Consider the following 12,748-nt stretch of genomic DNA (forward strand, 5'->3'; position numbering starts at 1 on the left):
GTCTGGCTGTTGATTGTAGTTCACAGAAACAGAAATAATAAAGAAAAAAAGTAAAAAATTCCATTTAAATAATAGGAATAAATGCCAGGACGGCAGATCCCAGCTGAGAGCCAGAGCCAGATTCTTAAGCCTCGTACACACGCGTCGAAAATCGGCAGGGAATTTTCGTCCGACGACCGATCTGCAGATTTTCGGCTTGTTAGTATGATGCTTCCGACAACTGACTCCGACTTTTCGGCCGAAAAAATCTGGTGTGCAGGCTATAAAATTTTTGTCCCCTGTCAAAACACGGCCGATTTTCGTGCAATCAGTACAGATTTCGACAGGGAAAAAACTATAATGAGCAAGACTTGGCATGCTCAGAGAAGAAAGAACACAAAGAAAGCAATCCAACACATGACATCACTTCTGAAGTAGAATTTTGTCAGGCGAGAAAATTCGTGTGCAGTCTAGGCACATTCCAACCAACAAAACACCACTCTGGACAAAAGACGGACGATCGGTCGGCCGATAATCGTTGCGTGTGTACTAGGCTTTACTCCTGACTAGGCAGGAAAAAAAAAAGTGAGTCCTACAGCAGGAAGTGATGGTATACCCTCTGGGACTGCCCTAGCGGCTTAACTAAAAAGGTTTCCGCTTAGTCCTACTCCTAAAGAGGGAGAGCATAAAGCCCAATGGTCTGAGGACATGAAGCTGTGTCCGTCAGTGAACGAAAGAGAAATTATCCTTGAATATCACTTTAGGAGCTTTGACTAGCTGCATAAAAAAAAGTCCTCCTCCCACTTTTAAACTGTCATCTCCCATTTTAAAGTTATTTATTTTTACAAACATCTATAAAATAAATCAGCTTTGACAGTACATTACAGTAATGACAATGATAGTACATTAGAAAAGCCTAATTTTCAAAACATTTCTATATATGCAGTATATCATTATCTCTGCATATTCTTCTACCTATCTTTTATCCTTCTTGTTGCTTGCGGTAGTGTTGACTATCCCCACAAAGCCAATCTTCCTGGTCACTGATGGTTCTGCATCGTATGTGATGACATCTGAGTACCTGCCCACATGTTTAGCATTTATTAACTGCCCCGAGTTCCAGCTTAAAGCAGATAGAGACCTGCACTGAGGTAGAGTACAAAAAAGCGCAGTCACTGTGGTACACTATTTTGCAGAAAGCAGAGCCTGCATATGTAATGGGCAAATATGAAGTCAATCTACACCACTGTAGCAAACATGGTCTTTAAAATTAGGTTATATCCCAAGAAGATACAAATACATGGCCTCTAAACTTGAGAATATTAAGGCAATTAACTCTTGGGGTGGACTAAACAGACTGCTTTCTCTGCAGGACTAAATGACTGAAAGATTTTAGACTAAAGCCAACAGCTGCTATCACTGTGGTCTTCTGACCATGTTTACCAGTGTATTCAGTTATTCTATCATTTTTAAGATTCAAAAAAATTAAATTATTGCCACAAACATACTGTGATGTGTTGGGCAACTGAGTGATGAGCTGATTTACTAAATACACGGAGAATGTTCACTCAACTGTGTGAAAATGCTATTATCTATAGTCAGTATCTCACAAGAGTGAGTACACCCCTCACATATTCGTAAATATTTTAGTATATCTTTTCATGTGACAACACTGAAAAAATTACACTTTGCTACAATGTAAAGTAGCGAGAGTACAGCTTGTAGATCAGTTGAAATTTGCGGTTCCCTCGAAATAACTGAGCACACAGTCATTATTGTCTAAACCGCTGGCAACAAAAGTGAGTACACCCCTAGTTGAAAATTTCCAGATTGGGCCCAATTAGCCATTTTTCCTCCCCAGTGTCATGTGACTCATTAGTGTTACAAGGTCTCAGGTGTGAATAGGGAGCAGGTGTGTTAAATTTGGTGTTATGGCTCTCACTCTCTCATACTGGTCACTGAAAGTTCAACATGGCACCTCATGGCAAAGATCTCGGAGGATCTGAAAAAAAAAACAATTGTTGCTCTTCACAAAGATGGCCTAGGCTAAAAGAAGATTGCCAAGACCCTGAAAATGATCTGCAGCATGGTGGCCAAGACCATACAGCCGTTGAACAGGACAGGTTCCACTCAGAACAGGCCTTGCTATAGTCAACCAAAGAAGTGGACGTGCTCAGTATCATATCCAGAGATTGTCTTTGGGAAATAGATGTAGGAGTGCTGCGAGCATTGCTGCAGAGGTTAAAGGGGTGGGGGGGGGGGGGGGGTCAGCCTGTCAGTGCTCAGACCGTACGCCGCCCGCTGCATCAAATTGGTCTGCATGGCTGTCGTCCCAGAAGGAAGCCTCTTCTAAAAGATGATGCACAAGAAAGGCCGCAAACAGTTTGCTGAAGACAAGCAGATTAAGGACATGCATTACTGGAACCATGTCCTGTGGTCTGATGAGACCAAGATAAACTTATTTGGTTCAGACTGTGTCAAGCGTTTGTGGCAGCAACCGAGTATGAAGACAAGTGTGTCTTGCCTACAGTCAAGAATGGTGGTGGGAGTGTCATGGTCTGGGGCTGCATGAGTGCTGCCGGCACTGGGGAGCTACAGTTAATTGAGGGAACCATGAATGCCAACATTGACTGTGACATACTGAAGCAGAGCATGATCCCCCTTCCTTCAGAGACTGGGCCGTAGGGCAGTGTTCCAACATAATAATGACCCCAAACACACCTCCAAGATGACCACTGGCTTGCTAAAGAAGCTGAGGGTAAAGGTGATGGACTGGCCAAGCAGGTCTCCAGACCTAAGCCCTATTGAGCATCTGCGGGCCTTCTCAAACGAAAGGTGGAGGAGTGCAAGGTCTCCAACATCCACCAGCTCCGTGATGTCGTCACGGAGGAGTGGAAGAGGATGGCAGTGGCAACCTGTGAAGCTCTGGTCAACTCCATGCCCAAGACGGGTAAGGCAGCGCTGGAAAATAATGGTGGCCACACCAAATAGTGACACTTTGGGCCCAAGTTGGACATTTTCATTGAGGGGTGTACTCACTTTTGTTGCCAGTGGTTTAGACATTAATGGCTGTGTGTTGAGTTATTTTGAGGGGACAGCAAACACACTGTTATACAAGCTGTACACTCACTACTTTACATTGTAGCAAAGTGTCATTTCTTCAGTGTTGCCACATGAAAAGATAGAATAAAATATTTACAAAAATGTAAGGGGTGTGCTCACTTTTGTGAGATACTGTATGTGAAAAGCAAATTCCTGTTCTTTTTTGAATAACGAATTATGCACAGATGAAATAATAAATAAGAACTTGCTTAAAACATATTTCAAAAATGAAAGTGAATATGCAAGCAATTCATTGAGTGAAGGTTCTCAACCTCTTTAGAAAATTAGCCTTCCTATCAGAGTGCACAGTCTGAATTACAGTCAACATATCAACCTAACTTGCTGCATGGGTCTGTTCCTTGTTGGACAGACATTCATAAATTTACCACAAATAAAACACTAACCTGTACGGCTACCCAACTTGCATTAACGGCATGCTCGCCAAAAGGACCAAAGCCTGCAGAAACAAATGAGAAGATTACAAACCTAATTCATCATTGTGACTAATTTTAACACACTAAAGATTAGGACCATTTGCACTTACCCGCAAGAGACTTATGCTGGCCATACATGTTCAATGTTCTTTTACAAATTCGGTTAGATTTACCAAAAACCACATAATAGGAGGTCAAAACTAAAACTAGGGATGCACCGAATGTTCGGCAACCGAACATTATTCGGCCGAAAATAGCAAAAAAAGCATTTTCGGTGTTCGGCCGAATAAGTAAAAAGGCCGAATAAATTTGTGCCGAACAATAGTCGATATGATATCGACTATCGTTCTGTGGCCGTAGGCGATATTCATATCGCCGAGGTCACGATATTTACATAGGCAGGGGGAAGGGACTCTGAGGAGGACAGGAGGACTCACAGACGTCCGTGTTAGGCAGGGGAAGCCGGGACACTTCAGCGGTGAGCATACATACATTACTCACTCGTGCACTGCAGCCCGCCCCACACATTCAGTGAGTCTTACTCTCCTCCCTAGTTTTTTCAATGGCACATTCAGGGAGCCAATCACGCATTGATTAGCTGCACAGCGAACCAATCACGCGTGCCTGCACACCAGATTGATTCCGCTGTGCCGCTACTCACGGCGTGATTGGCTTCCTGAATGTGCCATTGAAAAAACTAGGGAGGAGAGTAAGACTCACTGAATGTGTCGGGCGGGCTGCAGTGCACGAGTGAGTAATGTATGTATGCGGCTGTGCTCCTTTCCAGGCTCCTACTAGTCCACCTCCAGCCTCCTACTACCACCACTATGAGAGACTGTCTGTCACTGTATAATCTGATCGAGTCCACACTGACACTGACTGACTGTCACTGAGTAATTGATGTTACCATATTAACCCTGACCTGCCCAGTGCCCTGTATCTGCAATTAAAATTTACAAGGCTGCCTGCATGCTTCCCGATTTCCATTCCCAGCATCCTTCCCAATCCCTACAGTGTCACTAACATTAACCCTATGGTACAAGGCTGCAGTGTGCACTGAATCCCATTCCCTACAGTAACATTTAGGGATAGAGAGACAAGAGAGAGAGAGTGAGAGGACAAGAGCGAGAGAGAGAGAGAGAGAGAGAGAGAGAGAGAGAGAGAGAGAGACATGAGAGGACAAGAGAGAGGACAAAAAATTGGCAAAATAAATGGAAAAGATGCGAAACACCGCGTTCGGTATTCGGCCTTCAGCCAAGCATTTCATTATTATTCGGCTTCGGCCAAGAATTTTATTTCGGTGCATCCCTAACTAAAACACTTTCAATTGTATCCAGTAGGCAGGCCCCTGTACTACATAGTTGAAGGTAAATCTAAAGAAGATTGTACAGAAAATTGTAAGAAGATTGTATAATGTATGACCAGCCTTAGAAGGGTTCCTTGGACTGTTTGCCCGCAAGAGACTGTGCAGGGTTCCCTGCAATTTGCAGGCAGGAAGCTTCATGCAAAGCAACGGGAGGCTGACAAAGCCCGCAGGTATCCATGGCCATTTGCAAGTAATCAGTCATGCAGCGATTACCGTGGGAACCCAGCTACATCTCCTGAGCACATTCACAGCTGGCCCCTTGGAAACTGCAAATGGGGTTCTAAAGATTTATGAGCTCTGTGTGTAATACACACATATACATAGAAACAAAGAGACACATACCATACATAAAAATACATTTAAAGACCACACAAGAAATTTACTTTTACTGTCAATGTCCTACAAGTTAATGGAAAGCTGGAAACAAGGTTGTAGTTTCAATTTGAGAGCTTGGGTCCGTTTGGTTGCTCTTCTAAACCCACATGGCTGAGCCTGTCAAGCAACTGTCCCCTGTAATGGACCAATCACCTGCGTTGGAGCATACACACGTCCTTTAAAAGTTTACAGTCAGCTTTCTGCTCTGTGGACAGGCTCACACTACATGCACAATAAAAATGCTTAATTTTAGCATGCAGGCAGTCAATTTTGCTGGGCCGTACCATGCACTGTTTCAGCAGATCACACAGGTCATATTTTTTTTTACTTTGAGAGAGTGTACAAATATACACTCTGTTCAATTTTCCACACAGAAGAAGCATGGTGCGATGCATGGTGGTGACATGTGGTGCCACTGAAGAACTGCAGTAAAATGCAGCATGGCTGCTTTTTTACATACCATACCATATCACTGCAGTAGAGTGAACGTGGCACATAGGAAGCAATTATTTTCTATGTGCCCTAGATGTTTCCTGCATTGTTCTGTGCAGACAACACGCAGGTCACTGCATATATTGTGAACGAGCCCTGTAGAAAACGCAACCTGGGCCGCTAAAATGCTACTTGATCAGATATACAGTATATGATGAAATGATGGAAAATCCAATATTTCACAGCCGACACCGGAAAAGATAGAAAATGAGAACACATTCCAGTGACAACTAAGAGGGGATTTACCCTCACTTTGCAGAGAAATTCTCTATCACTTCCAGTTGGTAAGGAATTGAAGAGACAAAAACAAAAACACACACACACACACACCATTCCCTACTATTTTAAAGTGTAAGTCCTGGCAAAAACAAATGCGAAACCTGCTCTCTGCCACATTCTAAACTGAATCTAACCCTGTAAAGCAAAAATCGTGTACTTGCCTATTCTGCAGCCAAACCAATCTGGTCTCCAGCAGCGGAAGCTTTGTGCAGGAGGGGACAGACAATGGCTGTGAAATGGCTGGGAAGGGACATCACTCATAGAGTTACTATGAGGCTCCCGCTTTTGGCTGCATTTCCTGCACCCACCTCCATACTGAAGCCGTCACTAATAGCTGATGCTTGGACTAGACCAGCTGCAAGATAGGCAAGTATGTCGATTTTTGCTCTACGGGGTTAGATAGATTAGGTTTGGAATGTAGCATCAGTTAGGTTTGTGTTTTGCCTTACAGTACAAGTTCCGCACTTCCCGTCTAGCCTCCACACCCTCTCCTCATTAGGCACTTCTTGAGTAGGGGTAAGTGCATAAATGGTTCTGATAGATACCTGCGCCTATACTTTCGATTTCCCCCCCCCCCCTTCCCCCATAGCCTTCTTGGACACATCCAAGGGTCCCAGAAAGCTGTGGTACAATTCAGACAGTGCAATGAGGCATGACATGCACAGTGAGCAGCTGGCTGTGAAGCCGTAAGCAGCCGCAGCCGGCTGCCCCCAGTTTACTACTTCCATGCCCAAGCCAATTCGGGCATTCCTCTCCTACATGTAAAAAATCATCATTTTCTTTTGCTAGAAAGTTACCTAGAACAGAGATATATATATATATATATATATAAATAATCTATCTTTTTTTTTTTAAGCAGAGACCTTAGGAAATAAATTGGAGGCAGTTGCAATTTTTTTTTGTGTCACATATTTGCACAGCAAAAAAAAAAAAAACACACACAAACACAACAATTCACCCTCATTTTTTAATACATTGTGAAAGAAGATGTTACGCTGAGTAAATAGATACCCAACATGTCACACTTTAAAATTGGCACACTTATGGAATGGCGTCAAACTTTGGTACTTCAAAATCTCCATAGGGGACAATTAAAAGTTTACAGGTTACCAGTTTAGAGTTACAGAGGAGGTCTTGCTAGAATTATTGCTCTCGCTTGAACGTTTGGAGCGATACCTCACATGTGTGGTTTGAATTCCATTTACATAAGAAGGTGCGACCTATGTATGCAAGAAAGAGGGGACAGGAGCTTTTTAAAAAAAAAAAAAAATTGATTTTTTACTTAAGTTCATTGACGGACGCAGTCCTCTGATCCATATCAGTAGGGTTATACTGCCCCCTACAGGAGTAGGACACTAGGCAGAAAAAAAGGTTCTGGCTACGCCTATGGGCAGTACCGGAGTGTACACCCCCTCTCTCCCTGCATAGGATGTCAGTTTTGTATCAAAGCAGTGTCAGAAAATTAACACCAACCCAACTCAAAATAGAGGGGCGGGTACTGCGTCCGTCAATGAACTTAAGAGAAAAGGATTTTACGATAAGTCAAAAATCCAGTTCTCTCCATCGTTCATTGACGGACACAGTCCTCTGATCCATATCAGTAGGGACATCCCAAAGCAGTGCCATAAAATGAGGGGTGGGAACAGCAGAGTCAAGTCCCCAAGGGTAAACATAGCCAACCAGGCAACATAGGACTCATCAGAACAAAAGATGAGGCCCACCTGAAACAAACCGTAAACACCCTCAAGGAAGGCCAAAAGCCCTCCAGACAGCAGCGGCCAAAAGAGGCATCTGCAGATGCCAGAACATCCACCTTATAAAATTTGACAAAGGTGTGAACAGACGACCAGGTATCCGTCTTGCAAACCTGAAGCACAGATGTCTGACGAAAAGTCCAGGAAGCACTAGGCGCCCGAGTAGAAGGTGCCGAAACAGGGAAAGGAAAGGTAAGACCTAACCCCTAATTGAATAAGCCTGCACCACCGTCTGTCCGATCCATCTGGAAACAGTCGCAGCAGACACAGGCAGCCCTGTTCTTGGGCCATCTGCGAGTACAGAGAGCGAACCTGGACTCACGAAAAGACTTAGTCACCAAGTACACCTTGAGTGCCCGAACTATATCCAGAGTATGCAATGCACATTCCTGAGGATGTTTGGGCTTAGGGCACAAGGACGGTAATACAATGTCCTCATTCAAGTGATCACTAGAAACCACCTTCGGGGGGGGGGGGGGGGGAGGAACAAACTGCACCAAATCAAGGTCCTCAGTTGGAGACGGAGGTCGCACCGGAAGTACCAAAGCGTCGCACGCCCTGGAAGAAGTTACACACTAGGGAACAGGCAGCCAACGGCCTTTGGAAGAAAATTGCCAAAGCCGAAAACCTGACCCTTGATAGTACTCAAGGCCAACTTTTGATCAACTCCCCGTTGAAGGAAAGCCAAGATCCGGGCCACCGTGTAAGAGCGAGGGGGAGCCCCAAGAGACACGCACCACGCAATATACGACTGTCTCGTACGATGCAAAATCATCCTAGAAGTCGCTTCCCACGCTTTAAGCAGGGTGGGAATCACCGAAGCAGACAATCCCCTGCCCTTCAGCACCTAGTTTTCAACTGCCAAGCCAACAAAGCCAGCGACCGTAAAGCAGGTTGGAAGATTGACCCCGGAGACAATAAATCTTCCCCTCCAAGGAGCGGCTGTGGCTAGCCTAACCAGGTCAGCGTACCAAGCTCGGTGAGGCCAGTCCGGAGCCACGAGAATGATCGGAATCCCTTCCACCTCGATCTTGTGAAGAAGTCTTGGCAGCAACTTGAGGAGGAAAGGCAGACAGCAGCTGATACTGACCTTGGCCCATCTGTGATCCCTCACACACGACAATGCCAGCGTCATCCTTGTGCAGATGACCATGCTAAACTTCTCAGCATCGTTCATGTTGAACGTCTTAGCATATGCTCTTACCTACGACAGAACCCATGGTGCCACATGTGCATCTGCCAGAGGGTCCCGGGAGCGGGCCACAATCCTCTGCACTATCCTGTAGATAGGAAGCAAACAGATCCACATCTGGAGTGCCCCAACGAAGGCACAACTGCTGGAACACCTCCGGATGGAGGGACCATTCCTCTGCATCCAAGACCTGTCGACTGAGGCAATCCGCCTGCCAATTTTCCACACCTTGAAGGAAACAGTGGAGAAAGCTGAAAAAGGAGCTCTGCCCAAAGAAGAATGCCTGTCAATTCCAAGACTGCAAGGACACCCTTGGTGCCCCCTTGGTGAATGACATAAGCCCCGGTCATGGCATAGTCAGATTAAATGCGTACTGGACAGCTGCGGGTGCCTGATACAGTGAACTAGGCGCAAAGCCGGATCGCTCTCAGCTCCAGGACATTGACCGATAACCTGGATCCTCCAGGGACCATACTCCCTAAGCAGAGAACCTGCCGAGGACTCCTCCCCACACGAACAGGCTTGCATCCGCGGCAACAATTTTCCAGTAAAAAGGGGAGGAAGGATTCCAGATCAAGACTCCTTGGTCACCTGGCTCAGCCAGAACCGAATGTCCAGAGAGAGTTTGGATTCTAGTCCCATTTGAGAAGTATTGCCTTTTGGGGAATCCTAGAGAGGGATTGAGTGAAAGGGACCGGCTCAAAAGACGACACAACATCAGTCCCAGCACTTGTATGCAGGTCCGAAGGGACGACCATGTGCTGGACAGGAACAGTTGACCGCAGTCTGAAGGTCGAAGAAGCACCCTGACTGAGGACGAGTCCAAAGTCGGGCCCAGATAGTCCAGTCTCATGGAAGGGACCAGCGATGACTTCTGAAGGTTCAGAACCCACCCGAACTCTTCCAGAGTTCACATGGTGACTTCCAAATTCGTCGTCAGCACTGTAGGGGACTCCACACGTAGAAGCAGACCGGCCAGGAACCCAGGACCGATACACCCCGCTGCCGCAACAGCGCCAGGACCGGAGCCAACACCGTTGTGAAGACCCGAGGAGCAGAAGCGAGACCAAGGGGTAACACCACAAACCTTCAGCCAAGTATACGCCGGATAACCACCACCGAAAACAGGTGACCCAAAAAAGGAGTCATGTCCATTGCGGCATCGCAAACAAATTGCAGCCCCTGCGTCAGCTGGTCCAACAGCTCCCCCAGGGCAGGAGGGACTTGCTCCTCACCAAGTCACGGCATTGGAACTCCACCCATCAGGCAGAGTCTGCGTGGCAAGGGCAATCATGAACACTGTTCCCAGTGCAGACCCCGCCAGGGAGTACAGATCGCAGGCCACAGCCCGTAACATCCCATCCCACAGGTCCTTAACCGGTTGCCGACCGCTGCAAGTACATATACTGCGGCGGTCAGCCCCGGCCAGGCAAAGTGACGTACCGGTACGTCACTAGCCTGGGAGCCAATAGCCGGCGGGCGCGCGCCGCTGGAGGCGAGCTCCCGCCTCGGCTCGTTCACTGACACCTCTGTGCGTGTGACCGGCGGACCCGATGTCCGGCGGACCCGATGTCCGCCAGTCACTTGCGATCATCCGCTGTGAAGGGAGAAAGGCAGGCGGCTAGTGTAAACAAAGCCGCCTGTCATTCTCCCCTGTGTAAAAGCACTGATCTGTGCTGTTACACACACAGCCACAACCCTGCACAGTAAGAAGCACGCCCCTAGGGACACACATAGTCACTGCATCTCTAATAAAGTTAACCCCTTCCCTGCCAGTGTCATTTTTACAGTAACAGTGCATTTGTATAGCACTGATTACTGTAGTAATGTCACTGGTACCCCCAAAAGCCATTACTCTTTTTTTTTTTTTTTTTTTTTTTTTTTACAACAAAATCTTTCCGTTAGTTAGTAAATGCAATAACTTTTGCGCAAACCAATCAAAATACGCTTATTGTGATTTTTTTACCAAACATAGGTAGCAGAAAACAAATTGGCCAAAAATGTAAAAAAATTTTGATTTTTACATTTTTTTTGGGGAATTTCATGTAAAAAAAATTTGAAAAATATTGTTATTTTTGCAAAATTGTCGCTCAAAAAAAAAAAAAAAAATCACACAGGTGATCAAATACCACCAAAAGAAAGCTCCGTTTGTGGGGAAAAAAGGACGTCAAATTTGTTTAGGTACAGCGTCGCACGACCGCGCAATTATCTGTTAAAGTCACGCAGTGCCGAATCGCAAAATACACCCTGGTCAGAGAGGGGGTAAAATCTTCCGGGGCTTAAGTGGTTAAAAGATGTGGGTTCCTCCACTGGAGCAACGGTAGTCCTTTGCAGCCTAGAGACCAGTAGGTCCGCATTAGGTGGTACAGTCCAATAAACAGGGACTGTCACTCCTCAAAAGGGTAACGTCTAGAAGCCGCTTAGAAACCCCAGGGGAACGTCGCAGATGGTTCCATCCTTCATGGCCATGCTAGCAAATTAAGCTGCTCCGGATGGCATGTTAGTGCCAGATGCAACCTGCACCAAAACAACCAGTGCATCCCCAGCGCCTGTATCATGCGTGGCAGGGGAGGTAGAAATGTCATCCTCATTATCCGAGGAGACAGGACACGAGGTAACAGACCCGGCAGGAGGCCCCTATGGTCTGCAGGGTCCATACTGAACCAGAAGAACCCGCCAGCAAAGTTGAGGGGAGAAAAATATAACATTTTAATTTTTTTTGCAAAAAAAAAACGGTCCCAACGCGCTACAGCACCCACGAAGGTTAGGCAAGCCCTGAAGGAGGGAGGGGGAGAGAGGGAGACCCCAAAACCCACTGTCCCAATATGCATTCCCAGGACTGCAGGTGTAACAAGCAAGCTCTCCCATAAGGGAGTGAGCAAAAAAAAAACTGCCAAGGGTGAAGGGAGGGGCTCCACCCCCCGGAAAACGCCTTCAGGCACTTCCACCTAGCTTCTCAGCAGGGAATCCACCGCAAAATGTGCAAAAATGCGTGTACCAAGATGGCCGCTGTCATAATAGCAAACGAGGCTACATAAAATGGCGGCCAGCGTGGCAACAAGGCCTACAAGGAGACCCCCCCGCCAGCCCTCCTACTCCATCCTGCAGGAGGAAGCCCTGGAGGAACCAACCGAGGGCCCCCACCCACCCACATGATCGACCAAGCACTGTGGACGGTGCACCCCCTGGCCCCCCATGTGGCCTGCACACGAGGTCCCAGCCCCAGGTAGGCCCAAACAGGACAGAGGGAAACCCAGGATTGTGAGGGTCCGACCACCCCAGGGAGGGGCCCGCTTCCACCCCAAAATCCACCCGGGAAGAGGGGGGGGGGGGGGGGGGGGAGTTTACTCACCGTACCAGGAACACATTTGGGTGCCATCTCCTGACTGGACCCCTCTCTGCCGAAGTGGGGGGGGTTGTCGGCCAAATAGGAACGCTGCGACATAGGCCTAGACCCTGTCATGTACGAACTTGCGAGACGTTTAACTCGCAGGCCAGTCCCCGTCCAGTGGGACTATGTTGCGGCCAACACAGCGCGGAGCTAAGGTCTGCACGCGCTCGCTGGCCAGCTGGGGTGACCACTGGATCTAGATTATCCAGTCCGTCGCCCAGATCCGGCATAGTTGCTTGAAGAGCTCACAGGAAAAAAATCCTGAGAAAAAGCTAGCTAATAAAAAACCATCTACATAAAAAAATACTTTTTATGCCAGGACCAAAGATCCCAGCAAGGAACTAGGTCTTACTCCTGACTAGGCAGATTAAAATGGACATCCTA

At 46.9% G+C, this 12,748-nt stretch overlaps 1 protein-coding gene across 2 annotated transcripts in view; it reads right to left on the reverse strand.

Moving 5' to 3' along the window:
• PGPEP1 (pyroglutamyl-peptidase I) overlaps positions 1–12,748 on the reverse strand; it is a 167,420-nt gene that overhangs the window by 45,257 nt on the left and 109,415 nt on the right. For both annotated transcript variants that reach the window (XM_082272908.1, XM_082272907.1), the window contains exon 2: positions 3,486–3,538. Coding sequence is in view for 1 of the 2 variants with exons in the window: in XM_082272907.1 (XP_082129033.1) it covers positions 3,486–3,538 (53 nt within the window). In the remaining variant the exon portion in view is untranslated. The remainder of the gene's footprint in view (positions 1–3,485; positions 3,539–12,748) is intronic.

The sequence above is a fragment of the Pelophylax lessonae genome (assembly GCF_965119305.1).
Source record: "Pelophylax lessonae genome assembly, chromosome: 1".
NCBI lineage: Eukaryota > Metazoa > Chordata > Amphibia > Anura > Ranidae > Pelophylax > Pelophylax lessonae.